The sequence below is a fragment of the Chelonoidis abingdonii genome, chromosome 12, assembly GCF_003597395.2.
Source record: "Chelonoidis abingdonii isolate Lonesome George chromosome 12, CheloAbing_2.0, whole genome shotgun sequence".
NCBI classification, from domain to species: domain Eukaryota; kingdom Metazoa; phylum Chordata; order Testudines; family Testudinidae; genus Chelonoidis; species Chelonoidis abingdonii.
In genome coordinates, this window is record NC_133780.1 from 2,186,745 (window position 1) to 2,213,862 (window position 27,118).

At 61.6% G+C, this 27,118-nt stretch overlaps 3 protein-coding genes across 3 annotated transcripts; 1 reads left to right on the forward strand and 2 right to left on the reverse strand.

The window, feature by feature from the left end:
- Positions 1–1,114: 1,114 nt before the first annotated feature.
- Positions 1,115–6,211, forward strand: LOC116835976 (POU domain, class 5, transcription factor 1.1-like). Its single transcript, XM_032799281.1, has 5 exons — positions 1,115–1,711; positions 3,140–3,251; positions 3,671–3,801; positions 5,315–5,473; positions 5,939–6,211. Exons 1-5 carry the CDS (start codon positions 1,115–1,117, stop codon positions 6,209–6,211), a joined length of 1,272 nt encoding a protein of 423 aa, XP_032655172.1.
- Positions 6,212–9,365: 3,154 nt separating this feature from the next.
- TCF19 (transcription factor 19) lies at positions 9,366–15,742 on the reverse strand. Its single transcript, XM_032799272.2, has 4 exons — positions 14,194–15,742; positions 11,809–12,424; positions 10,763–11,178; positions 9,366–10,681 (listed from the first exon to the last, which is right to left on the reverse strand). The coding sequence occupies exons 1-3, from the start codon at positions 14,465–14,467 to the stop codon at positions 10,944–10,946; spliced, it is 1,125 nt and encodes a 374-aa protein (XP_032655163.1). The 5' UTR covers positions 14,468–15,742; the 3' UTR covers positions 9,366–10,681; positions 10,763–10,943.
- A 1,407-nt stretch (positions 15,743–17,149) lies between these two features.
- Positions 17,150–26,986, reverse strand: CCHCR1 (coiled-coil alpha-helical rod protein 1). The gene is made up of 17 exons (XM_032799297.2): positions 26,790–26,986; positions 26,331–26,568; positions 25,651–26,203; positions 25,386–25,507; positions 25,184–25,301; positions 24,711–24,821; positions 24,431–24,574; positions 21,048–21,158; positions 20,691–20,797; positions 20,210–20,322; positions 19,791–19,869; positions 19,349–19,473; positions 18,991–19,179; positions 18,170–18,271; positions 17,927–18,078; positions 17,663–17,798; positions 17,150–17,351 (listed from the first exon to the last, which is right to left on the reverse strand). Exons 1-17 carry the CDS (start codon positions 26,857–26,859, stop codon positions 17,227–17,229), a joined length of 2,595 nt encoding a protein of 864 aa, XP_032655188.1. The 5' UTR covers positions 26,860–26,986; the 3' UTR covers positions 17,150–17,226.
- Between the last annotated feature and the right edge of the window lie 132 nt (positions 26,987–27,118).

A 27,118-nucleotide genomic window follows, 5' to 3' on the forward strand; every position in this document is an offset into this window, starting at 1 on the left:
ACGCCTGGGTTCCCTCCAGCCCCCCTTGGGCCCATCGGACAACTAGGAGGTCAGAGCAGTGGGGGCCACGTTCTCCCGGACGCCTGGGTTCCCTCCACGCCCCCTTGGGTTTCACTGCTTGCCCAGGGGGTCCGAGGAGTCGCAGCCCCGTTGTCCCGGACGCCTGGGTCCTCTAAGCTTCCACCCCCGAACTTTTCCCGGACGCCTGGGTTCCTCTTGAACTTCGCCTTGGCAGGGATTTAGGGGCCAGAAGCTCCCGATCGCCTGGGTTCTTACCAGCTCCTCAGACTTAACCTTGGTCAGGACAGCACAGGAGGTAGGTGTCAAATTCTCCCGGACACCTGGCTCCCTCACCAGCTGAGATTCACCCCGGACGCCTGGGTCCCTCGCTGGCTTAGCTGCACCCCCGAACGCCTGGGTACCTCACCAGCTGAGCTTCACCGCCTGACGCCTGGGTCCCACCTCTGGCTTAGCTGCAACCCCCGGACGCCTGGGTCTCACCGCCGGCTTAGCTGCACCCCTGGACCCCTGGGTACCTCACCAGCTGAGCTTCACCCCCGGACGCCTGGATCCCATCGCTGGCTTAGCTGCATTCCCAAACACCTTGGTCCCACTTCTGGCTTAGCTGCACCCACTGGACACCTGGGTCCCACTGCTGGCTTAGCTGCATCCACCGGACGCCTGGGTCCCACCGCTGGCTTAGCTGCATCCCCAGACGCCTGGGTCCCACTGCTCGCTTAGCTGCACCCCGGGACGCCTGGGTCCCATCGCTGGCTTAGCTGCATTCCCAGAAGCCTGGGTCCCGCCGCTGGCTTAGCTGCACCCACTGGACACCTGGGTCCCACCGCTGGCTTAGCTGCATTCCCAGAAGCCTGGGTCCCACTGCCGGCTTAGCTGCATCCCCTGGACGCCTGGGTCCCACCGCTGGCTTAGCTGCACCCCCGGACGCCTGGGTCCCACTGCTGGCTTAGCTGCACCCCCAGACGCCTGGGTCCCGCCGCTGGCTTAGCTGCATCCCCAGACACCTGGGTCCCACTGCCCCCTTGGCCTGGTGCCCGTGGACCGAGCCGTGCTCTCGAGGTGGCCGTCTCCCGGCGTCCCCTGGCCCGTCACCATGGCTGGCCACGTGGGACAGGAACTGGGGCGCCCGTACCCCTTGGTGGGGCAGGGCCTGCATCTGGATGCCATCCCACCAGGCCCGGCCAACGGGGCGCCTCACGAGGGGCCTGGCAGCTTCCTGCCTGAGGCCTACAATGGGGCAGCCCCCGGGCAGGGCTACGGCTACCGGCTGGACTATGGGCCGCAGGGGGGGCTCCTGGAGATGCAACCGGGGGACCCTGACGGGCACCAGGCCCTGCTCCGTGCCTGGTGCCCCTTCCCCATGGGCGGGGAGGGCTGGGCGCCCCCCTACGGCCCTGCCCAGCCTGCTGTGGCCTACGAAGGCCTGAAGCCTGATGTCAAGCCGGAGCGGGAGTGCGGCCAACAGGGCCCCATGTATGGGCACCCGGCCCAGGCCTGGGGGGGCTGCTTCCTGCCCCAGGCTGCTGCTCGCCCCCTGGCCGCCCTGCCCCCCCCACCCCCTGGCCCCGTGGGCGAGGGGGGCGAGGGCAGCGGGGCCAGCAGCCCCCAGAGTGATGGCAGTGGGGGCAGCCCCAGAGCGCCAGCGGCCCCCGGCGAGGTCAAGGCAGAGGAGGCCGAAAGTGGGGACGAGGTATGGACGAGCTCTGGGGCTGGGCGAGATCCTGGGGGTGGATCTCCCGAGATCCCAGCAGATCCACCAAGCTACGGACTGGGTCCCTCAGGATCTCTGCTGGCTGCACCCTGTGGTGCTAGAGAGAACCCAGCAGATCCCGCCACATCTCAGCTGGGCAGTTTGGGACAGGAAGTGGAGTAGAGTCCTGGCTCCCAGGCCCCCTTCCTCTAACCACTAGCCCCCACTCCCCTTCCAGAGCTGGGAAGAGAACCCAGGAGTCCTGGCTCCCAGCCCCACCCTGCTTCAGGCTGGGCCCTGTGTGCAGCTGCCCCAAAGGAAGATATGTTCCTGCGCTCTAATTGGGACTACTCCCTGATTTACAATCAGCTGTGAATTCCCCCTTGAGCACACTGGCCTGGCCCCACTCCCCAGCCCAAGGGGGTTGGGAGCCAGGACTCCTGGGTTCTCTCCCCAGCTCTGGGAGAGTGGTGGGGGTTGGTGGTTAGAGCAGGGGGGGGCTGGGAGCCAGGACTCCTGGGTTCTCTCCCTGGCTCTGGGAGGGGGGTGGTGGTTAGAGCAGAAGGGATGGGAGCCAGGACTCCTGGGTTCTCTCCCCAGCTCTGGGACAGTAGTGGGGGCAGGTGGTTAGAGCGGGGGGTTAGGAGCCAGGACACAACTTCCCTTCTTGTCTCAAAAGTGGGTGGGTGTCACCCAGCTGCTGTTCCCCAGAGGTGGCTGCAGTGCAGGCGGAGCTGGTCAGACAGGTGCAGGGTTGTTTTCATTCCTGAGTGATGGGGCCATTGCTTGGGTGATGGGAACAGATCCTCCATGCAGCGCCCCAGGTCTCCAAACACAGGGGCAGGAGCCAGGACTCCTGGGTTCCATCCCTGGCTCTGGGAGGGGAGTGGAGGCTAGTGGGTTAGAGAGAGGGGCTGGGAGCCAGGACGCCTGGGTTCTCTCTCCGGCTCTGGGAGGGGAGTGGGGGCTGCTGGTTAGAGCTGTGGGGGATGGGAACCAGGACTCCTGGGTTCTCTCCCCAGCTCTGGGAGGGAAGTAGGGGCTGGTGGGTTAGAGAAAGGGGCTGGGAGCCAGGACGCCTGGGTTCTCTCCCCGGCTAGGTGGGGAGGGCTCTGGGTGTGTCAGGAATGGACAATCTCTTCACAAAGATTCAATCCACTCAGCCAGGGCAGTTGTTACCTGGGCTCCATCTGTGTCCTCAGCCCCGGGACTGGGGCGGCCAGATTTCTGCCAGACGATGGGTCAGGCCAGAGCCCTGGCTGCAGGCTGGAAACTCCCTCATTCCAGACCTGTAGCCCCCTGCTGTCTGTCTCCAGCTCTGGGAGGGGAGGGGAGTCTAGTGATTAGAGCAGGGGCAGGGCTGGGAGCCAGGACTCCTGGGTTCTCTCCTTGCCCCTCCCCACTGATAGGCCCTGTCCTCTCCTCCAGGAGACCCCAAGCACCGAGGAGATGGAGCAGTTTGCCAAGGAGTTGAAGCACAAGCGGATCACGTTGGGGTTCACGCAGGCCGACGTGGGGCTGGCTCTGGGTGTGCTGTATGGTGGGTGTCATTGAGGGGGCACCCAGACGCCAGGGTCCTTTCGTGGATGGGCTGGGGGGATACCAAGGTGTTGTTTCTCCTGAGGTGGGGGTGGGGAGGCTCACCAGGACTCCAGGGTTCCTTCTGAGAGGTGAGGGTGTCCCAGGACATCTGGGTTCATTTCCAAAGGGGTGTGGGGGAGGGGTCCATATGCCAGGCTCTGTTCACAGGGCAGGGGGGTGTCCCTGGACATGTGGGCCCACTTCCAAGGGGGTGTGGGGGAGGGGCCCGGACACCGGGGTCCCTTCACAGGGTGGGGAATGTCCCTGGACACCTGGGCCCATTTTTAAAGGGCAGGGGCAGGGGCTCCCCCCCACAGTTAGATGGCTGGGGGGGCCACCCCCCGCCCTGGGCCCTGACCCCCACCTCACGCCCTGCAGGGAAGATGTTCAGCCAGACGACCATCTGCCGCTTCGAGGCCCTGCAGCTCAGCTTCAAGAACATGTGCAAACTAAAACCGTTGCTGCAGCGCTGGCTGGAGGAGGCGGACGGCAACGCCAACCTCCAGGAGGTGGGTGGAGGGCCCCACGGGGAGAGGGGTGGGTGGGATTGGGGGGGGCACCTGTGGGGTGAGATGGGGGGCTGGGCCCAAAGGGTGGTTGGTGTGTTGGGGAGCAGGGCAGGCGACAGTCTGCTGTGTATTGGGGGGGCATTGGGGTGACTAGGGGGTGATGATGGCCTGCTCTGGGGTGGCTGGGGTGAGTGAGTGGGCTGGTGGGGGGGCAAATGCCTGCTGGGGGCTGCGGGTGACTGGGAGGTATTGGGGGCGCTGGGTGACTCTGGGATGCTGAGGGGACTGTGGGGGGAATGGAAGGGCAGGGGCAGTGGGGGCTGGAGTGGTGTGGGGTTGACAGTCAGGGGCAATGCCTTCTAGGGTGACTTTGTGGTGGGGATGGGGAAGGGGTGAGTCGGGGGCGCATGTGGTACTCTGCTGGGGATGGGCTGAGTCAGGGTGCTGTCGACGTGGGGACGGGGTGAGTTTGGGGACGTGGGGAACAAGGTGAGTCAGACAAGTGCAGTGACTGCAGGGGGATGGGGGATTGGGGGCACTGCAGGGACGGGGTGAATTGAGGTGCTGCGGACTCTGCGGTACGAAGGGAGTTGGACAGTGCAGTGATTCTGCGGGAACGGGTGAGTTGGGGGTGCAGTGACTGCAGGGGGATGGCGGATTGGGGCACTGCGGGGGATTGCGAGTCGAGGCGGCAGGACTCTGCGGGGTGGGTAGTCGAGGTCGCTGGTGACTGCGGGGACGGGTGATCAGGCAGTGGCGTGACTGTGAGGGGACCGGGGTGATCGGGGTGGTGTGGTGACTGCGGGGGACGGGGGATTTGGTGCCACTTGGGGGTCGGGTGAATTGGAGCATGCAGTGTCTCTGTGGGGGGACGGATGGTCGGGCGCTGCGGTACTCTGCGGATTAGATGGGGGATTTGGGGGCACTGCGGGCGATGGGGTGAGTCAGGTGCTGCGTGACTCTGCGGGGGATGGGTGACACGACGGTGCACTGGACCCGCAGGGATTGGGTAGTCGGCGCAGTGGCGTGACTGCAGGGGCGGGGGATTTGGTTGGACTGCAGGGGTGGGCTGCGGTCAGGGCTGTGTGACTTGTGGGGGGCCGGGTGAGCGAGTCGTGGTACCTGCGGGACGTGATCGGCAGTGCAGACTCTGGGAAAGATGCGGAGGATTGTGGGGGGGCACTGTGGCGGACATGGGGAGTCGAGCGCGCGGTGACTCTGCGGGGGTGGGGTGATTGAGCAGGTGCAGTGACTCTTGCGGGGATGGGGGGCCCTGCGGGGGAGGGGTAGAGCTCGAGGGCTGCAGTGATCCTGCAAGAGGATGGGTAGAGGCGGGCAGTGCACTGACTCTGCGGAGAGATGGGGGAGATGGGCACTGCGGGGGATGGGTGAGCGGGGTGGTGTCGGTGACTCTGCGGGGGTTGGGGGATTGGGGCACTGCGGCAGGGACAGTTAGGTGGCAGTCATGGCGCTGCAGTGACCCTGTGGGGGCCACCGCTGTCCCCAATTGCAGCAATGGAGAGCGCCTGTCCGGCCCGCAACGGAAGCGAACCGCATCGAGACGGCGGCGCGGCTCCCCCCTGGAGAGCTAGCGTTCCTAGCGCTGCCCGAAGCAGCCCTGCAGGAAATCGCGTCCACAATTCGCCCACGACTTCGCCGTGCGAGCAAGGACGTGAGTCGGGCCGGTGGGGGGGAGGGCGCAGGGGCATGTGTCCAGAGGCGGGAGAGGGCTAGTGGATGGCGTAGGGGGCTTGTGCATGGAGGGCTGCGTAGGGGGCCTGGGAGGTAACAGCACAGGGAAGTTGTTGGCGGGCACATCAGGAAGGTCGGGGAGGATGGCTGGCATGGAGGCTGTGTAGGGCTGGGACGAGGAGGGGAGGGTGCGGCACATGGGGAAGTTGTGGGGGAAGGGGAATGAGGGGCTGTGTGCATGGAGGGCTGCGGGTTAGGGGGCTGGGGAGGGGAGGGTGTGGCACATGGGAGAGCTGTGGGGGGCTGTGTGCATGGAGGGCTGCAGGTTAGGGGGCTGGGGAGCATACAGCACATGGGGTAGCTGTGTGGGGCGGGGGCACAGGAGGGCTGGGGGTCAGTCCATCCCATGGCGCTGACATCCGTCCGTCTGTCCCCACCCCCCCAGGTGGTCCGCGTCTGGTTCTGCAACCGCCGGCAGAAGGGGAAGCGCAGTGGGGGCTGCTCTGTCCGCGACGACTGTGAGGGGGGGGGCCTGCCCTTCGCTCCCCCCGCCCAGCTGCCAGGGCCCCCCATGGGGCACCACCCCCCGCCCCCCCAGGGCTACAATGCCGCTGCCTTCGCCACCCTCTACGTGCCCCAGTTCCACCATGGGGGGGAGCCCTTCGACCCCACCGCCCCAGGCCCCCCCCTCATGGGCCACCCTATGCACTCCACCTGAATGACTGGGGGGTGGGGGTGGGGCAGGCGGATCTGGCAGGGGAAGACACTGACAGGCCTGTGGAAGGGTGGGGAATTTTAACTGGAAACACCCCCCTTAACTGTATGGCAAAGGATTGTGGGTAAATTTCCCAGGAGGGGGATGAGTTCCACCACCCCTCCACTCATTTTTAATTTTAAGGCAAGGGATTGTGGGTACGTTTTTATTTACAGGCAAATCTCCCCCCTCCCCCTCAGTCTGAAACGCCTCTGCATGAAATGACCCAATGCAGGGGGAAGGAACGGTTCTAGATCAGCCTTGTCTAGACAGCAAGTGTTCTTGAGCCAGCATCCCATCTTGGCTTTAGAGGCTCTGGACCGCAAACACCCTCAACCAGGCTGGCTCTAGAAATGGGATGTTCTCAATGTGCTCGAACCCACCCTGTCCCAGCCACTGGAGGTCTAGAACAGCTACCACCTCTCAGTGGACAATCTGGAACTGATGGTGTTCTAGGTATCTCAACAGTCCTGTAATATCTTTATAGGTCTAGAAATAGCTAAAAAAGCTCTGGTGACTCGAGGTCCTGTCAGCTCCTTTCAGGTATCTTGGGATGCAGGTCTGGAATCCAGAACATCGGCCCTTCAAGGTGGGAGGGGTCCAGTACAACCATGAATGCTTTAGAATCAGGCCACCCATGTTATGGGTGTTGATCTAGAACCTCCAGTGTAGCCCTTCAGTGGGGTGGGGCTCTAGAACATCCTGGTGAAACTAGGACTCCATCATGGTGATCTTCTGTGAACCTATGTATATGTGATCTAGACCAGGGCTTCTCAAATTTCATTGCACGGTGACCCCCTTCTGACAATAAAAATTACTACATGACCCCAAGAGGGGGGAACCGAAGCCTGAGTCCACCTGATTCCCAGTGGCCCGGGTGGAGGAGCCAAAGCCTGAGCCCAATCCACAGTTTGAGAACTGCTGATCTAGACTAACCACTCTGGCTCCAGAGCCCAGTCACCCACTTCAGAGGCCTCCACCCATGGAGGGTCTAGAGCAGGGGTGTCCAAACCTTATCTCCCCTTCAGGAACCTCAGGTTGCAGGGGGGATGGTCCAGAGCCACAGCAGCTCTTTGACTCTAGAACAAGTATGGTAAGTCTAGAACCTTGCTCCCTTTGCCAAAGACGTCACGATACCGAACCATGGTGATTCCAGAACCAACACGTGTCACGTCTAGACACGCAGTGACTCCAGACCCAGGACAGGAGGAGTTTAGAACCACCGTGACTCCAGAACCACACAACCCCCTCCAGGATCCTCAGGGTCCAGCTGCCCCATAACAACCCCCCGGGACCCCACAGCCCCCCATCTCCCGTCCCAGGAACCTCAGGGGTGGATTCTAGATCAGCCACATTCCTCTAGACTTTGTAGCTCTTTTTTAGGGAATGGTGTAAATAGTGTAAGACTCTTTTTCTCCAGCAGGAGGCGAGAGGGTCCTGACCCCTCTGGCTGCATCCCTGCCACCTGCTTCCCCTCCAAGCTTTTCTCTCTCTCTATTTTTTGCTGCTGAATCTGACGTGGGGAAAGTGATTTGGGTTTCACTGGGGGGGAGCGAGAATCCTGGGCCGTGTCTTGCCGGGAAGCTACTGTGCGCTCGTGCCTGCCTCTTGGTGCCTTATTAAATGACTCGTTACCCAAACGACTTGTGATGTCCATGTCTGGCTTTGTAACATGGGGAAGAGCACCCCATCCCATCCTTCCTGCAGCCCGGTACCCGCTGCTGAGCCCCCCACCCCACAGCCCAGCACCCCCTTCTGCCCCTTTCCCTGCAGCCCAGCAACCCTACTGGGTCCCCAGCCTGCTCCGTGCAGCCCAGTGCCCCCTCTTGTCCCGTTCCCTGCAGCCCAGCACCCCCTCCTGCTCCGCTCCCTCCTGCCCTGCTCCCCGCAGCCCAGTACCTGCTACTGAGCCCTCCACCCCACAGCCCAGCACCCCCTCCTGCCCCTTTCCCTGCAGCCCAGCACCCCCTACTGGGTCCCCACCCTGCCCCGTGCAGCCCAGCGCCCCCTCTTGTCCTGTTCTCTGCAGCCCAGTGCCCCTTGCTGAGCCCCCCACCCTGCAGCCCAGCACCCCGTCCTGGCATTCCCTGCAACACAGCACCCCGTCCTGGGTCCCCATCCTGCTCCCTGCAGCCCAGTGCCCCCTCCAGTCCCATTCCCTGCAGCCCAGCATCCCCTGCTGAGCCCCCGCCCTGTTCCTTGCAGCCCAGATGCACACAGGTCCAGCACTCGGAGCCAGGGACAGCGCCCCCTCTAGTTTCTGAGGCAGAGCTCGCAGTGTGACTGCACCACACCCTGCTGCATGGAGTGAGAGGCAGTGTGCGGATCCAAGCTCCAGCAGGGAAGCTAAGACGCGACCCAGGACCCTGGTTGCCGGCTCAGGGAGGGGTCTGGCTGGGCAGGATTTAACACCCTCCGCCCAGGCCACGGCTACCTCCCCATCTCTTCCCAGCCAGGAAACCCCCTGCCCTGGGCTAGCGCTGCAGCCCTGACACAGCCTCTTCTCCCTGGGGCAAGTGTAACAGGAAAAGACTGAAGTTCAGGTCATGGGGGCAGCAAGAGAGAGAACCCAAGAGTCCTGGCTCCCAGGTCCCCCTGCTCTAACCACTAGGCACCACTCCCCTCCCTGAGCTGGGGAGAGAACCCAGGAGTCCTGGCTCCCAGCCCCCCTGCTCTGACCACTAGGCAGCACTCCCCTTCCCACCTGAACCCGGGCCGAGCAGAGAGCTGCCTGCAGCTTCGGTTTGGTTGTGTGGGACCCGATCTGGGGAAGTGACCGCTGTGGCCAGTAGGGAATGGGACCAAACTACAGATGACAGAATAAATCCTGTGAGGGGTCTTGGTCTCCCAAATCCCTGCCCCCTGAGCCACAGTTCCCCCTAGAGTTGTCCCTCAGCTTCTCCTGCCCCGGGGAGTCAATTCCCAGGCTTGCAATACCAGCCTCCTGCCAGCAGGCGCGCACTAGCTACGGAGGGAGCTAGGCACACTCTGTGCTGCAGCGAATTCAGAGTGGGCAGGAGTTACACACAAACCATTCGCCGGGGGTTGGTCCAGCAGTGCAGGTTAGACTGCAATGGGCGCAAATAGAGTGGAAGGGTAGAGAAAAATGAACAGGTGATTGGTTAGAAACCCCTTTTTTTGGTGCCAGAGCGAAAGAAGGAAAAATAACCCAGGGAGAGGTGGATCTGTGTCTCCGCCCGTGGCGGGGCCGGGGGGGGAGGGGGGCATTCACCAGCGTCGTGGGCAGGAAAGGTCCGGTTTAGGAGTAGGAAGAAGAACCCTGTTTTAGGAACAGGCTGAAAACTCCAGTGCTTCCGGCCTTTCCAGTGCCTTTTCACTCCCTTCTTTTCCATCTCCCCTCCCCTGGAAGGAAGAAGGGAGTGGGAAAGCGGCTCCATGGGAGGCCACGCTGATTGGGATTATTCGCATGGGGAAATCCAGGCGCATGGAGAAGCAGCTGCTACGGAAAGAAGGAAGGGAGTGCGGTGTAAAGGCCGGCAGACGATTCAATCGCACAGGGTGTGTGTGTGTGTCTTGGATGCCCTCCTGGAGTCCCCGTGCGTGTGGAAACAGCCAGGTCATCTCCTCGTGTGAGGCTGCACAGCTGTCTTGTTTTGTCACAAAGGTCATGTGTAATCTCTGCGAGTTGTCTGCTTCAATGCTCGTGCTGCGCATGACTGCCGAATGCTCTGATGCACCGGGCAAACGTCCAGCCCAATTGGGAGTGATATCCCGGCACGGTCAGTGTGAAACGCTGTTCAAGCATCAGCGCTCCATTGGCTCTCACCCGCTGGGCACATTTTCACAATCCACGGTTCACGTGCGCTGGGGCTGGATTGTGGAGCCAGTGCTCCATAGAGGGGAAAGGCCCCGTGTCCCATTCCCTGCTCCCCTGCAGGGAGACAAAACTCTCAGCCCAAGGAGGATGTGCTCAGCTCCCAGGTTTGCACAATTGTCTTTGCACTTTTGCACAAGTTACAAGCTGGGCATCTTTTGTTTCCATTGCCAGCCACGTGCCCGGCTTACGCTTCTTGCTTCCCTCTCCTCAGCTGTTTTCACCCAGTCTTCACTTGGCTGGCAGGGTGTCACTAGCCGCTGGGAGGGTGTGCATGTTTTCACCCCCCATTGTTTGTGCATGCACAATCGCCTGGCACAATTTCACCAGTCATTGCTTGTCTCTCACGATTCCACCAGTCCCTTCTAAGGTGTCATGTTTCACCTGTCGCTGCTTGTAAGTGCACAATCACCTGGCATGGTTTCACCAGTCACTGCCTGTGTGCACACAATTGCCTGGCATGGTTTCACCAATCACTGCACGCACAATTGCCTGGCATAGTTTGACCAGTCACTGTGTGTGCACAATCATCAGGCACGGTTTCACCAGTCACTGTCTGCGTGCGCACAATTGCCTGGCATGGTTTCACCAGTCACTGTCTGCACGCACAATCGCCTGGCATAGTTTGACCAAACACGGTCTGTGTGTGCACAATTGCCTGGCACGGTTTCACCAGTCACTGTCTGCATGCACAATCGTCTAGTACAGTTTCACCAGTTGTCTGTGTGCTCACAATCGCCTGGCACGGTTTCACCAGTCGCTGTCTGTGCGCTCACAATCACCTAGCATGGTTTCACCAGTTGCTACCTATTTTGCACAGTCTCCAGGCCATCCTGTGCTCCGTGTTTTCCTGCCCCGCAGCTACGTGCAGCAGCCCCCGCAGCGGAAGTCGGCCTCCTGGACGGCACTGTAGCTGCAGCCCACGCAGGCCACATGGAACCAGGCATCGCAGCCGTCGCACTGCACCCACTGCACCGTCTCGTCCTGGGGCAAGCGGCAGCGCGGGGCTGCGCAGGGCTCCGCCACCAGCAGCGTCTGTGAGAACACCTGGCAGGTGTTACGCAGTGGGTGCTTCCGCGGCCGCCCCCGCCGCTTCCTGCAACGGGACGGGAGAGGTGAGTGATACCAGGCCTCCTGCTTTAGGGGCATCGGCTCCCATCCGGCCTCAGGGTAGGGGACTGGCTGGCTCAGGGGGGCGGGGAATGGGGCAGGGGCCTGTCCCCTCTAGGTGGCGCCAGCTCCCATCCGGCCTCACGGGCAGGGATGGGCTGGCTCAGGGTGGCGGGGAATGGGGCCTTTCCCCTCTAGGGGGGGCTGGCTCTCATTCAGCCCCAGGGTGGGCACTGGTGGGCTCAGGGTGGCAGGGAATGGGGCCCAGGGCCTGTCCCCTCTAGGGGGCACTGGCTGGCTCCACTAGCCCCTAATGTCGTCACAGGATCCTACAAGCCAATTGCTGCCTCAGTGTAAACCCAACCGCTCCCCCTTCACCCACGCTGGCCTCTGAGAGGTCCCAATGACAGGCTGGAGCCCCCACACCATACTATAAGTTTGGGGCCTTTCGTGCGCCCAGCTCTGGGGCAGAGCACTGCAGGCAGTGTCACCTGTAACACTGGCCGGATGATGATAGCTGAGGGTAGCAGGGCAATCTCCGGCCCTTTCGGGGGAGATGTAGGTGCTATGATTCTGCCCCCTCCACAAAGCATGCTGGGAAACCGACTCTACTCACCCGCTTGGCGTGACCTGGACCTTCAGTCGCTCGTCCGGCTGTGCCCTGCTGCTCCCCGCACCCTTCGGTGCCCTCCGCAGTGGGCTTTGGCAGCTGTATCCGTCTGGCCCACAAGGCCACTGCTCTTCGTCCAGCCGGGTCACCTCATCCTCCAGCTCGGGGAGCAGTGTGTGGGCCGACTTCCGACGGTTCCTGGAGGCCCCGGGCCGGGCAGGCGGCTCTGACCTTGGGCCCCGGCTCAGGGTGAAAGTCAGCGGCTGCGGCTTGAGCTTGCTGATGCTGCCGATGGAGCTGAGGATCAGGGTGGCCTTGGGGCGGGAAGGGCGGGAGGGCCCCACCGGTCGGGCTAGCGGCCGGATGCGATGGTTGCCGCCGGGCAGAACAGGTTTGAAGCCGCAGGGGAGCGGCCAGGGGGCCTTGGGGGCCGTGATGGCAGCGAAATCCTGGGGCTGCACCCGCACCTTCTGGAAGAGGAAGCAGAACTCCGAGTCGCCAGGCGGAGGCGCCAGGGCGCAGCCCTCGGGCACAGGTTCCGGGTGGCCGAAGGTGACCAGGTCTCCGTCACTCAGCTCCAGGCGCTGGCCCCGGGGCACCCGCACCGCGTTGACGTAGGTGCCTGGCAGAGATGGGAAGGAGAGAGTGGGTTGAAGGGGAAGGCCAGGGGACCCTGGCACAGGTGGGTGTGGGCTAGTGGCCATGGGGGAGCGAGTCCTGCTCATGGGAACCACCGAGCTCATGGAGGGGACATGCACAGAGCTTTGGGTCAGGGAACTCCGGGGGCGTTATTTTCATTAAATAAATAGAGGTAGAAATGGATGGAGAGATGATAGATATTGGGGGAGAGAGACTGGAGAGATGGGGGTATATGGGGATGGATAGATAGACAGACAGACATGTACGGGGACAGACAGACGGATAGATATGTACGGGGATGGACAGACAGACAGACGTGTATGGGGACAAACAGACGGATAGATGTGTACAGGGATGGACAGACAGACAGACGTGTATGGGGACAGACAGACGGATAGATGTGTACAGGGATGGACAGACAGACAGACGTGTACAGGGACAGACAGACGGATAGACGTGTATGGGGACGGACAGACAGACAGACGTGTATGTGGACGGACAGACAGACAGACGTGTACAGGGACGGACAGACGGATAGACGTGTACAGGGATGGACAGACAGACAGACGTGTATGGGGACGGACAGACGGATGTGTATGGGGACAGACGAATAGATGTGTACGGGGATGCACAGACAGACAGACGTGTATGGGGACAGATGGATAGATGTCTACGGGGATGGACAAACAGACAGAAGTGTATGGGGACAGATGGATGGATAGGTGTGTATGGGGATGGACAGACAGACGTGTATGGGGACAGATGGACGGAGAGGTGTCGGGGGGGGATGGATAGACAGACAGACCGACAGAGGAGTATGGGGACAGACTAACAGACAGACGTGTATAGGGATGGAGAGAGACAGGTAGACGTGTATGGGATGGATAGATTGATAGACAGACAGACAGAGGAGTACGAGGGGTGAGGGGTAGACGAACGGATACCTCAGACCAGTGGCTCTCAATCTATTTATCACTGTGGTCCAGGTATGCAGCCAACAATGTGTTACCTGGGCCACAGGCTGAGAACCACAACATCCCCCACCACACCCTATGCCCAGTGCCTCCCGCCCAGAGACTGCTCCTTAGCGTGTGGCCAGGAGTGGAGCCCTGGGTGCAAGGACAAGCGGCAGGGACCCCAGATGCTACTGTGTGGGGCCAGGCAGCAGGCCCAACACTGACCCCAGACTCTGTAGGGCTACGCGGCAACCCCGGACCCCATGGAGCCAGCTGGCGACCCCAGTGCACCACGCCGGACAGCCAGGACCCAGCACGGACCGGTAGCCATTGGCACACAACTGTGTGATAACTGGGCACCATGCAGCCTGTGAGCCCAGAACTGCTGCCTTAGACAGCGGGGTGTGTACAGGAGAACACAGAGAGGGAGAGCGGATTGGTTGTGTGTGAGATAACTTATCCTCTGGGATCTTGTCAGTCGCCACTGACATGCAGCCACCTCTGGGGTGGGGCGTGTTTAGTGGCCACCCAGGGATCCTGCACTGGGATGACTGGCCTGGGCTGAAATGCAGCTGCCTCTGGGGTGTGGCTCAGGGGCTATCGATCAGGGAGAGTCTTTAAACAGGAAGTGAAAAGGAAATTGTCTCCGATGCAAAGTGCAAAGGAAGGAATTAACTGAGCTGGGATCCACAACAACGGTGTCGAGACACTGGAGCCAGCACTGACTGCCAGGGCAGAGCCTCCACTGCTTAGCTCCCGGCCCACTCCCTCCAATACAGCGCCCCCCAGCCCTCACCGTGGGTGCTGCAATCCACCAGGCAGACCCGCCACTCCCCGGCGGTGCTGTGCGGGTCCCTCTCGGCGTGGATCTCGGCATGGACGCGGGACACCAGCCCCGGGTTGCGCTCCGACACTAGGGGGACGTCACAGACCTCGGCCCGGCGCCCCAGCCGGTAGGTGCAGTGCGGCTCGGCAGGCCGGAAGGTGTGCAGGTCCCGGTTCGGGTCATCCCCCGGGCAGGCCGGGCCCATCCGCAGCAGCTGGAAGCAGGGCAGGGCCTCAGACGGCATGGTCGGCTCCCCCTCCCCAGCATTGGGGAGGGGGTGCTGGGCGTCAGGACTCCTGGGTTCTATCCCAGGTCTGGGAAGGGAGTGGAGTCTAGTGAGTTAGAGTGGGTGGGGGGGGGGGGGGGGAGGCTGAGAGCCAGGATGCCTGGGTTCTATTCTTCTCTGAACAGTTTACTGGTTGAGACCGGAGCAACTCATGGCAGCAGTGGCTGGAAATTTACCCAGCTCCTGCCCCAGTCTCTTCTGCCCTGTGCGTGTGTTGGGGGGGAATTAATTCCCTCCCATTACCTCCCTTGTTATCTAGCTCACAAGACAATAATTCCTGGCATCGTCTCCTCACCCTGGCTGCTGCTAAAGTGAACTGGGGACCCTGCTACCACCCTCCGGGGGCTCAGGGGAGCCAAAGCATGGGGGTCTTGGAGGCTGAGATGGAGGGAGAGGGACAGGTTGGACCCCTCTCCCTTCCCCAGCGCTGGATCCCCTTTGCCTTCCTGTGCAATGCAGTTCTGGAGCCTGGCAGGGTCCTTTCCCAGCTCTAGACCCCCTGCTTTATGGCTCTAGAACCCCCTCTTCCTGACAGAGCTCCAGAAACACCCCCGTTCCGCGCTTGTCTCTAGCTGTTCCCTCTGCCCTCAGGATCAAGAACCTCTCACGAACGCCAGTCTAGAAAACCTGCCCCCCCCCATGGGAAAGTGGCTCCTGAACATCGTGTCTCTTGGCAACGCTGCTCTAGAACTCATGCCCTGGTCGGCATGGCAACCAGGCTCCTGCGCAGCCGGAGCCCTTGTCTGACCCCTCCTCTCGGCGCTGGCACTCTAGAACCCTGGTCTCCTAGCAACGCAGTGCTAGAGCCCCCCGGCCTCCAGGGCAGCAAGGCTGGTGGGCATGATCCCTGGTCGCCTTGGCAACAAGGATCGAGAACTTCAGCCTTCTTGGCAACACAGCTCTAGAACCCAGGCCTTGCTGGTAACCCGGTTACGTAGCTCCGGGACCCTGGTCTCCTTGGTAACGGGGTCCCTCTGGTGACGTAGTTGCGGGACCCCGGTCTCCTTGGTAACGGGGTCCCCCCGGTGACGTAGCTCCGGGACCCCAGTCTCCTTGGTAACGGGGTCCCCGTAGTGACGTAGCTCCGGGGCCCAGTCTCCTTGGTAACAGGGTACCACCAGTGACGTAGCTCCGGGACCCCGGTTTCCCCCTCCCCTTGTCTCGGCCCAGCGCTGAGCGTCCGCCGGCCACAGCCGCTGCCCGGGCTCCCGTGCGGCGCGCGCTGCCTGGGGAATCGCTCGCTGATTGGCCAAGCCAGGACGGGGGGCGGGGTCTCTGATCCCCATTGGTTCCGGCCTGGGCGACCGCTCTCTGATTGGTCGGAACCGCGGAGTCACGTGGGGAGCGGGCCGGCGGGCGACTGCTGATTGGTCGAAGTTGACAGGCGAGGGGCGGGCCCGGAGCGCGAGCGCCTCAAAACTGTGGCGAGAAGGGTGGGGCGCGCGCGCATGCGCAACGGGGCCGGAGCCAGGCGGGGAAGGAGCCGGGAGAGAAGGGGCGGAACTCAGGGGAGGAGCCGGGAGGGAAGGAAGTGGGAGGGGAGGGGTCAAGGGGCGGGGCTAAGGGAGGGGCGGGGTCCAGGTGAGGGGCGGGGCTTCGGAGGGCGGGTCCAGGGCAAAGGCAGGTCCAGGCCAGGGGCCAGGGTTCAGGCAAAGGCAGGGTGGAGTTCTCACGGAGGGAGGGTTAGGCGGGGGGCAAGAGGCGCAGGCTCAGGCAAGGAGGTGGGGTCTCGGGAGGGGGGGTCTAGGCGAGGGGGGGGGGTCCGGAGAGGGGCAGGGCTCAGGCAAAGGGAGGGGTGGGGTCCAGGTGAGGGGCAGGGCTCAGGCAAAGGCAGGGGTGGGGCTCAGAGAGGGGCAGGGTCCAGGTGAGGGGCAGGGTCCAGGTGAGGGGCGTGACTCAGGGAGGGGCGGGGTCCAGGCCAGGGGCAGGGCTCAGGCAAAGGCAGGGGTGAGGTCTCAGGGAGGGGAGGGGTCTAGGCGAGGGGCGGGGCTCAGGCTCTGTTTTTGCAGGGGGAGGAGGGTGTTACAGGAAACAGGGAGGGAAGGAATCTGACCCTCAGCAAAGGATAGTGGGGGTCACTGGGAAGCAGTTGGGCTGGGGGAGCAGCAGGAGCCCCCTGGCACCGATCCAGCACCCAGGCCCAGCCTGCAGGGATCCCTTAGCTCAGGCGTCTCCCCCACCCCCCCTGCAGCCCCAGTGGCTAACTTGGGGGGTGGGGCAGCCCCACCTTTCTTTATGGCGAGACCAGCCCATGACATGGGGGGGGACCTGGCCTAACATCGGCCCTGCCCCTGCTGGGCAGCATGAGTGGGGGCAGGAGATGGGGTGTGTCCCAACCGCTGGGGGGGCACAAGGGGTCAAGGCAACAGCAGGGGGTCAATCGTTAAGAAATGTGGGTAATTAACAGCACCTGCTAATGGGGGTGCGTGTGTGTGCGCACGCAAAATCCACAGGATTTCCCCACACACACCTTGCCACAAACAAGGTATGTGGATCTAGGAGGGAAGTGGAGTCTAGTGGTTAGAGCAGGGAGGGCAGGAGCCAGGACTCCGGGGTTCTCTCCCTAGCTCTGGGAGGGGAGTGGGGTCTAGTGGTTAGAGTGGGGGAGGGAAGGAGCCAGGAGACAGCTACAGGAATGTGTTTGTGTTTAATTCAAATGATCTTTATTTCACATGAAAACCAGCCATCAGACGGGGAGCAGCTCCCCCAGTCCCCCATCAGGGCGGCCCCTCCTCATCCTCGGCGCTGCCTTCCTCCCCTGGCGGCGTCTCCTCCTCCTCCTCCTCCCGCAGGAGGGCCGTGCTGAGGCTCTGCAGCTCGTCCAGCACCGCAGCCAGGGTCTCTGCGGGGAGATCAGCATGGGGGGGATCGTAGTAGGTGAGGGACGGGGGGCCATAGCCCTGCCTGGGTGGGGATCCTGGAAGGGGGGAGGGGAAAGCAGGAGGGCCACAGCCCAGGCTGGAGGGACTCGGGTGGGGGCCCTCTGGGTGGGCCATGGCCTGGAGGAGGAGTGTGCTCTGGGTGGGATCCCAGCAGATGGGAGGCAGGGGGGCCACAGCCCGGGGGGGCAGGGGGATCCTAGCAGGGAAACTCTGGGTGGGCCACAGCCCAGGCTGGAGGGACTCAGGTGGGGGGCTGGAAGCAGGTCGGTACCTTTGGAGGGAGGCCGGGCTCCCCCTTTCCCTGGCGGTGCCTGCTGGCCGGGCCCTACTGGCTCCCCTGGGTCCCGCCGGGCCGCCAGCCGGTTCCGCTTGTACTGGGCCAGGAGCCCCTCCTGCCGCAGCGTGGCCTGGGGGGAGAGATGGGGTCAGGAAAGGGGGTGCACGCAGCTCCCGCGGGAGCCCAGGCCTGGGACACAGGGGCTGCGGACGGGCACTGGGGGGTTCCGGCAGCAGCACCCCCCAACCCAGCACCTACCATCAGCAGGTTCTTGTCTCTCTCCAGCGCCTGGAGCCGCGCCCCCAGCCGGCCCGTCTCCTCCCGCTTGGCTTCCTCCTGCAGCAGCGCCAGCTCCTGGCTCCTGGCTCTGTCCCGGGCCGCCTGGCGCTCGGCCTGGCGCAGGGCCACCACTGCGGGGAGAGGGCGGGTGAGGGGGCTGCAGGGCGGAGGGGGGAGCCTGAGGCTCGGCTAGCTGGGGGTGCTGGGGGAGGCGTCTCTCACCGGCCTTCGTGTGCTCCCTTCGGGCCTCGCTGAGCCTCTGCTCCAGCTCCGAGAGATCCCGATGCAGCCGCGTCTCCACCTCCGTCACCTTCTCCTGTAGGGCTGGGGGGCAGAGGGGCGTTAGCACTGACTGCCAGGGGAGAGCGCCCCTGCTGCGCCCTGGTCCCTGGTGCCCCCGACAGCCCAGTGCCCCCCACCAAGCCCCTGGTACCCCCCGCTGACCCTCGCCGCCCCCTGCTATCCCCAACCCTGCTCCCCAATACCCCCTGCCGCTCACCCCCCCAGCCGGCTCCCCACAGCCCAGTGCCCCCAACCAAGCCCCTGCCCTGCTCCGCACAGCATCCCCTGCTGCTCCCTGCAGCCCAGAACCTCCTGCCAAGCCCCCACCTTGCTCTCTGGTGCCCCCACCGAGCCCCCGCCCTGCTCCGCATAGCATCCCCTGCTGCTCTCCGCCCCACTCTCTGCAGCTCGACACTCCCTGCCAAGCCCCCGCCCTGCTCCCGGTGCCCCCCACCGAGCCCCCACTCCAATCCCTGCAGCCCCCCACCAAGCCCCTGCTCCGCTCCCTGCAGCCTCATGCCCCTCACAGCCCCTGCAGCATGGCCCCCACGCTGACCCCTGCCCCACAGCATGGCACCCCTCCGACCTTTGCCCCACTTCCCACAGCATGGAGCCCCCCACCCTGCAATATGGCACCCCTCCACCTCTGCCCCGCTTCCCATAGCATGGCACCCCTCCTGATCCTCTCCCCTCAGCATAGCACCTCGAGCTGACCCCCGTCCCACTGCCTGAAGCACCCCCCAGCCCTCCCCACCCTGTACCTCTCTCATATTCATGCCGCAGCCCAGCCAGTTCCTGTCTCAGCCTCTCGGCCTCCTCCAGGCTCTCCCGCAGCTCCCGCTGCGCCCCCTCCAGCTGCCCCTGCTGCTGCCGCCGCTCCCGCTCCGCCTCCTCCTTCTGCTCCAGTGCCCCCTGCAGGCTCCGCGTCGCCTCCCGCAGCTCCCGTTCCGCTGCGACAGGACGGGTTTGTTATTGACCAGCCAGGACCTTGGGCCTCCTCCCTGCACTTCCAGCTGTGGCCAGTAGGGGCCGCACCCCAGCCAGTGGTGGGGAAAGACTGTCAGGTGTGGTTCCACCTGTGCCACCGGGGGCACCGTCGAGCTCACCCGGCCCACGTACCTTTCTCCCGGGCTTCGGCCACCTGCTGCTCGAGGATCTGGGCCCCCTTCTTCAGCTCGGCCACCAGACGGTCCCGCTCCTGGTGCAGCAGGGCCAGCTCGGCCCGAAGAGCCTCGTGGGACAGGCTGGGAGGGAAGGGGGAAACGAGAGAGTCAGACGGCCCCTTGCAGGCGTCCTGGCTCCCAGCCACCCCTGCTCTAACCACTAGACACCACTCCCCTCCCAGAGCTGGGGATGGAACCCAGGAGTCCTGGCTCCCAGCTGCCCCTGCTCTAACCACATGACCTCAGTCCCCTCCCAGAGCCAGGGACAGAACCCAGGACTCCTGGCTCCCAGCCCCCCACTGCTCTAATCCCTAGACTCCAAGCCCTCTTGGTGCCCCTACAAGCGCTGTGCCATCGGCTGGTTCTCGTCCCCTGGGGCGGGGCTGGACAGGACTCACCCGTCGTTCTCTGACCCAGCGGCCTTGGGCTGCTCGTCTCTCTGCAGTCGAGCCAGGGCCACTTTACGAGACACCAGCCCTGCAATGGCACAGATGTAGAGCTATTGCCCAGAGATGCAGCCAGCTCTGGGGCGGGGTGGCTGGGAACAGCCCCACAGGGATGCTGCAGGCGATGGCCCATCTGGTGCTGAAATGCAGCCAGCTCTGGGGCAGGGTGGCTGGCAACAGCCGCACAGTAACTCCGCTCAAAAGTTTGGGACAGGAAGTGAAGGGGGATCATGTACCCTGTTAAGCCCCACAGAAGATATGATCCGGGACACTGGGCTGGATGGGCCCATAGGTCTGCCCTGGGGCAAGCAGGATACTGGGGTAGATGGGCCCCGTCGGTCGGATTCAGTGCTCTAGTTCATCCCTCTCACCTTGAATGGTGTCGACTCTCTTGGCGGCAAAGGTGACTCGGTTTCCCAGCCCCGCCAGGTTCAGTGCAGCTGCCTTCAACTCCGCCTCCTGCCCCCCAACCTGCTGGTGGAGCCTGTGGTCAGGACGAGACCGAGGGTCAGAGGACATGACCTCCACACCCCGATCAATCACACACCTCAGGTCCCACCCTCCAGGCCTGTGACTCCAGAACTGGAGGATGAGGGGACAGATGGGGTCATGACCTCAATCACGCCAGCCCCAGGGGCTGATGGTCCACAGATGCCAGAACACTACAGCAAAGGATTCTGGGTAGCAGGGTAGTGGCGGGAGCAGCTGGTTATAAGTTCATGCTAATGGAGGAACAAGATCAGAGTCAGAGATCCTGGGTGGGGCCAGATCAGAGCTGGAGTCCCCTAGACAGGAAAGGCCTCTAGTGCCCGGGGCCCCCCCATTTGTCTGTAGAGCGCCCCCCAGTGGTACCTGCTCACGATCTCCACAAGACCCCGCAAGGCGCCTTCGGCTGTTTCCGCCCGGCACTGGAGACACTGCCCTGATTCCTCCTGGTGAGACAGCTCGGCCCGGAGCCTCTGCAAGGGAGCAAGTGCCAGTGCCAGTTCCAGCCAGTGCCTGCCCCAGGTGCCATCCCTCGCCCCCTCCGAGCCAGCCAGTGGCCGCCCTGGGGCTGGATGGGAGGTGGTGCCCCCTAGAGGGGACAGGCCCCATTCCCCGCCCTACCGAGCCAGCCAGTGCCTGTCCTGGGGCCGGATGGGAGCCAGTGCCCCCTAGAGGGGAAAGGCCCCGTGCCCCATTCCCCGCCCCCTCGAGCCGGGATCAAACCTTGTTGTTCACTCGTTCCATATCGGCCTCAGCTGCCTTGTCCTGAAGACTGTGAAGCAGCAGCGCCACCTTCTGGTCCCTCGACTCCACTTCGCCCTGCAGCTCTGAGACCTGGAGAAAGAGTGGGGGATAGAGCTACTCTGGGGGGGATTCTGCGCATCTGCGGACGTGCCCAATCCCTCGGTCTCGCACACTTTTGTATTTTCCCGCATAACAAACGTTTTGCCTAAGAAGTGCTGCGGTTCTGCCTTTTGCCCACCAGAAGGCGCTGTGGCACCAGAACAGCTGGCTGCTTTCCTGAGACTTTGGAAGTGGAAGGCAGCGTGGGTGAAAGTGACCATGAAATGGAAGAGTTCATGATTGTAAGGAATGGTAGGAGGGAGAACAGCACAATACAGACAATGGATTTCAAGAAGGCGACTTCAGCAAATTCAGGGAGCTGGTAGGTAAGATCCCAAGGGAAGCAACTCTAAGGGGAAAAACAATTGAAGACAGTTGGCAGTTTTTCAAAGACATATTATGGAAAGATGGGAGGTCTAGCAAGAGACCCCCCTAGCTTACCCAGGAGATCTTCAATGATCTAAAACTCTAAAAAGAGTCCTACAAAAAGTGGAAACTCGGTCAAATTACAAAGGCTGAATATGAACAAATAACACAAGTCTGTGCAGACAAAATTAGAAAGGCCGAGGCACAAAACAAGATCAAACTAGCTAGAGACATAAAGGGTAACAAGAAAACATTCTACAAATACATTAGAAGCAAGAGGAAGACCAACGACAGGGCAGGCCCGTTACTCAGTAAAGGGGGAAAGACAACAACAGAAAATGTGGAAATGGCCGAGGTGCCCAATGACGTCTTTGTTTCGGTTTTCACCAGGAAGGTTGGTGATGACTGGACACTAACATAGTGAATGTCAGTGAAAACGGAGTAGGATCAGGGGCTAAAATAGGGAAAGAACAAGTTAAAAATTATTTAGAGAAATTAGATGCCTTCAAGTCACCAGGGCCTGATGAAATGCCTCCTACTCCAGGAGCAGACTGAGGAGATATCTGAGCCATTAGTGATTATCTTTGAAAAGTCACGGAAGACAACAGAGATTCCAGAAGAGTGGAAAAGGGCAAATCTAGTGCCCATCTATGAAAAGGGAAGTAAGGACAACCCTGGAAATTACAGCTTAACTTTGTACCTGGAAGGATAATAGAGCAAATAACTAAGCAATTAATTTGCAAACATTTACAAGATAATAAGATGATAAGTAACAGTCAGCCTGGGTTTGTCAAGAATAAATCGTGTCAAACCAACCTGATGGCTTGTTACCCTGTCAAAGAAAGTTTGTGGATGGGGGGAAGTGGTAGACAGGGAATATCATTAGTAAGGCTTTTGATACTGTCTTGCAGGACCTTCTCATACACAAACTACAGAAATACAACCAGGATGGAGCTACTATAATGTGGGTGCAGAACTGGGTGGAAAACTGTTCTCAGAGAGGAGTTAGCAGTGGTTCACAGTCAGGCTGGAAGGGCATCATGATTGGGGTCCCACAGGGATCAGTTCTGGGTCCAGTTCTTTTCAATGTCTTCATCAATGATTTAGCTCATGGCACACAGAGCACATTTATAAAGTTTGCAGACGAAACCAAGCTGGGAGGGGTTACAAGTACTTTGGAGGACAGGATGAAAATTCAAAATGATCTGGACAAACTGGAGAAATGGTCTGAGAAAAATAGGATGAAATTCAATAAGGACAAATGCACAGTGCTCCACTTAGGAAGGTACAATCAGTTTCACACATACAGAACGGGCAATGACTGCCTAGGAAGGAGAACTGCGGGAAGGGATCTGGGGGGCATAGTGGATCCCATGCTAAATATGAGTCAATAGTGTAACACTATTGCAAAAAAAGCAAACATCCTTCTGGGCTGTATTAGCAGGGGTGTTCTAAGCAAGACACGAGAAGTAATTCTTCCACTTTACTCCGCGCTGATTAGGCCTCAGCTGGAGTCTTGTGTCCAGTTCCAGGCATCACATTTCAGGAAGGATGTGGACAAATTGCAGAAAGTCCTGAGAAGAGCAACAACAACAATGAAAGGTCTAGAAAACATGAGCTACGAGGGAAGATTGAAAACACTGGGTGTGTTTAGTCTGGAGAAGAGAAGCCTGAGAAGGGACATAAGAACAGTTTTCAAGTACATAAAAGGTTGTTGCAAGGAGGAGGTAGAAAAATTGTTCTTCTTAATGTCTGATGACAAGACAAGAAGCAATGGTCTCAAGTTGCAGTGGGGGAGGTCTAGATTGGATATTAGGAAAAACTTTTTCACTAGGAGGGTGGTGAAGCACTGGAATAAATTGCCGAGGGAGGTTGTGGAATCTCCATCATTGGGGATTGTTAAGAGCAGGTTGGACAAATGCCTGTCAGGGATGGGCTAGATGGTGCTTGGTCCTGCCCTGAGGGCAGGGACGGGACTAGGTGACATCTCGAGGTCCCTTCCAGTCATATGATTCTATGCTGCATTCTAGCACCACTACGCCCTCAGGTGGGCAAAAGGCGGAACTGCAGCACTTCTTAGGCAAAATGTATTTTATGAGGGAAAACACAAAATTCGATGCCCAGTTCTGCAGAATCCCCTGGGTAGAGTTCACCACAGCACCCTGCCCGCGGAGCCAGGTTAGGACAGAGCAGGGCACACGGGGCTATGGGGTGTGTGTCACACACTGGGGTTCAGAATGGCTAGTGGGAGGCACTGAGTGGGGCATGGGGTGACAGCGTTGAGCCTGGGGGCTGCAGAGACCCATGGGGCTGTGGGGTGCAGGGACACAGGCAGATGTACCTGATTGAACGGGAGAGGCTTAGGGTCAGCCAGGGTCTGCATGGAGGAGAGTTCCCAACACCCTAACAATCCCGCCCCCGCCCCCCAAAGAAAAACCTCCCACCCACGCCCAACACCCTCCAGGCTCCTTCCCTCTCCCTCAGCTCCTCCGTTACCCCTGACTCCCACAAGACCCTGCACTGCTTCTGATGGGTGAAGGAAATATAGCTCTGTAGTATCATTTAGATGAATTACACAGAGTTGTGTATTAATAAGCCTCATAAGGAATCCATTTGTCAAAAAAAGTTACCAGAATCTTTTTTTGTTGGGTCTGGATTGTTAGCGGCACCCTCGCTGACAGATAGTTTGAAATAAATGACCAAAATAATTGTAACTGGCATGATTCTATTGTGTTATTTTGACAAATCAAATATGCAGAATTTTGGCGAGTTTTCAAATAGTGTGCAGAATTTTAATTTTTTTGGCACAGAATTCCCCCAGTATAGAACCCAGGAGTCCGGGCTCCCAGCCCCCTGCTCCCAGCGCTAGATCTCGCTCCCCTCCAGCAGGCCCTCACCTTCCTCTGGAGCACGTTGGTGGCATCCGCGTGGCCGAGTTCCTGGGATCTGAGCTGCACCATGAGGGCAAAGACCTTCTCCCGCCAGCGGCTCAGCAGGGACTGGCTCTTCTGGGCTGGCTCAGGCTGCAGGGGGTCACAGGGCTGGAGGGAGACACTGGGTCAACACCAGGCTACAGCGCAGCCTCTGAAGCACAGCGCCCCCTAGAGCCGCCCTGGGGAACTGGGCCAGCCCTGGCTACCAGGGGAAAGTGACCCAGTGGTTCCAGGGGGCCTTTACCTTCCTGGTCAGCTCCAGCTCCTGCAGGGCCAGAATGTCGCCGAGTGAGGCCAGTCTGAGCTGCAGCAGCTCTGCCGTCGTCCTCAGGGCATCGCGCTCCCCTTCTAGGTGCTGGGGGTAAGGGGAGAGTGTGAGCGCCCCCTGCTGGGGGGGTCAGTCCTGTCCCCCACATGTGTGTCAGCGCCCCCTGCTGAGAGGAGATCAGTCCTGTCCCCCCCACCATGTGTGTCAGCGCCCCCTGCTGAGAGGGGATCAGTCCTGTCCCCCCCCATGTGTGTCAGCGCCCCCTGCTGAGAGGGGATCAGTCCTGTCCCCCTCCACCATGTGTGTCAGCACCCCCTGCTGGGGGAATCAGTCCTGTCCCCCCATGTGTGCCAGCACCCTCTGCTGAGAGGGGATCAGTCCTGCCTCCTGCAGGATGCAACAGGAACTGCCCGTGTGTAGCTCATCCCTCCAGAGCCCCCCCTCCTCACCTGCACCTGGCCAAGCAGCTGCTGCCTCTCGGGGCCCAGCCCACTCCCCTGCTCCCCTACGTAGGTCCGCAGCTGCTGCAGAAGGCCCTGCTGGGAGGCCAGCTCTGCCTGGGCCGTGCTGCGGGGGGAGAAAGCAGGAGGTTGACACAAGGGGACGGGGGCTTCCTGCCTCCAAGGGGCGCCATCCCACGGTCGTTCCTACCTGAGCTGCTCCTGCAGGCTCTGGCTCTCCCATCCCTTCGCCTCCAGCTCCTGCTCCAGCTGCAGGGTCCGCTGCTGCAGGGAGCCGACTTCAGCCCCATGAGCCTGGCAGAGACGGGAGAGCTGGGGGGAGAGAGGGGACCTGGGTGGGAATAGAACCCAGGAGTCTTGGCTCCCAGTCCCCCCTGCTCTAACCCACCAGACCCCACTCCCCGCCCAGAGCTGGGATAGAACCCAGGAGTCCTGGCTCCTAGTCCCCCACTCACCTCAGTCTGGTGCTCCCCTAGCGCCCCCTGCAGACGCTCTGTTGCCCTCTGGGTCTGCGCTTTCCCTTCCTCCAGCGCCGCCTGCCGCTCCCCCCGCACCACCGCCAGCTCCTGCTGGTGCTGCTCAGTGGCCACCTCCAACTCCGCCCTCAGGGCGTCGGCTTCTGCTTGGCCACGCCTCCTCTGCTCCTCTAGCTCCGCCCTCAGGGTATTAGTTTCTGCTTGGCCACACCTCCTCAGCTCTTCCAACTCCGCCTTCAGAGCAGTAACTTCTGCCTTGCCACGCCTCCTCTGCTCCTCTAGCTCCGCCCTCAGGGCTTCACCCTCAGCCTGGCTCCTCCCCCTCAGCTGCTCCAGCTCCCCCTGCAGGCAGGCCACGGTGCTGTCCCTGGCAGCCACCATGGCCTCCTGCTGGAGGGCAGCAGCTCGGAGCCCAGCTAGCTCCGCCTCCAGCCGCTGGATCTCGTGGAGCTGGTGGGAAATGAGCTCGGCCTGCTGGGCTATGGCCAGGGCGTGATGGGCAGCTGGGGGCTCTGCCTCCCTGTCCAGGGACCTGCAGGGGAGGGAGACATGGATGTGGGGCCTTTCACTTCTAGGGGACTGGCTCTGATCCTGCTGCCGGAGGGCAGGGGAGAGACTGGCTGGCTCAGGGGTGCAGGGAATGGGACACGGCCTTTTACCTGGTCCTGGCTCCAGGCTCCTCGGTCTCTGCTCCTGCCCTCCCCCTGGGTGCCCTGGTGCCCCCTGCTGTCCACTTGTGCAGCTCATCTCTGAGGCGCTGGTTCTCCTGTCTCAGCTCCGTGAGCTCCTGGGGCTGCCAACAGGGCGGCCCGGCCCTCCAGGGCGCCACTCCAGAAGCGGCCAGGGGCGGTGCCGATCGGCTCTGGAAATGGGAGGGAGGGATCAGCCCGCTAGGACCTACGGGAGAAATGACATGGAATGGGACCCAGGCGTCCGGGATGGCAATGCATGGGGTTCGTCCCTAGGGTGCTGGAGATGAGGAATGGGACCCAGGTGTCCGGGATGGCAATACATGGGGCTCGTCCCTAGGGTGCTGGAGATGGGGAATGGGGCCCAGGCGTCCGGGACAGCAGCGTGTGGTGCTGGGCTGAGGGGACTCTCAGAGCTGTGGATGTTACCGGGAAGTCTTGGGGCTCCAAAGACGGTCGGTGGGTCCAGGTGACCCCTGGACTCTTCTCTCTTGTCCATTGTCCTGGGGGCAGCGGATGACTCCCTGTCCCTAGAGGGGAACAGTTCGGCTCATCTCTCTGCCCGGCCACGTGCCCACCGGGCGGCTGCTGTGGCTGGCGACTTATGATAGACCCTACGATAACATCCCAAGTGCCACACAGCACCAAGCAAGGCAGAACCTCCCCCCAATTCCCATCCCCCACAGTCCCCCCCGCGCGGGCCCCGCCGGGAGTCTGCCCCCCCCACGCGGGAGTCTGGTCCCCCCCCCCCCACCCCC

Excerpts from the sequence above, each read along its gene's own strand:
- LOC116835976 (XM_032799281.1), top strand. The coding sequence starts at position 1,115 with ATGGCTGGCCACGTGGGACAGGAACTGGGGCGCCCGTACCCCTTGGTG. Across the intron at positions 1,712-3,139 it reads AGGCCGAAAGTGGGGACGAG|GAGACCCCAAGCACCGAGGA; the intron begins GTATGGACGAGC and ends CCTCTCCTCCAG. Across the intron at positions 3,802-5,314 it reads GCAACGCCAACCTCCAGGAG|CAATGGAGAGCGCCTGTCCG; the intron begins GTGGGTGGAGGG and ends CCCCAATTGCAG.
- TCF19 (XM_032799272.2), bottom strand. The coding sequence starts at position 14,467 with ATGCCGTCTGAGGCCCTGCCCTGCTTCCAGCTGCTGCGGATGGGCCCG. Across the intron at positions 12,425-14,193 it reads GGTGGATTGCAGCACCCACG|GCACCTACGTCAACGCGGTG; the intron begins GTGAGGGCTGGG and ends CATCTCTGCCAG. Across the intron at positions 11,179-11,808 it reads GTCCAGGTCACGCCAAGCGG|GAAGCGGCGGGGGCGGCCGC; the intron begins GTGAGTAGAGTC and ends GTCCCGTTGCAG.
- CCHCR1 (XM_032799297.2), bottom strand. The coding sequence starts at position 26,859 with ATGGACAAGAGAGAAGAGTCCAGGGGTCACCTGGACCCACCGACCGTC. Across the intron at positions 26,569-26,789 it reads TGGAGCCCCAAGACTTCCCG|GTCCTAGCGGGCTGATCCCT; the intron begins GTAACATCCACA and ends TTTCTCCCGTAG. Across the intron at positions 18,079-18,169 it reads AAGGGAGCACACGAAGGCCG|TGGTGGCCCTGCGCCAGGCC; the intron begins GTGAGAGACGCC and ends CTCTCCCCGCAG.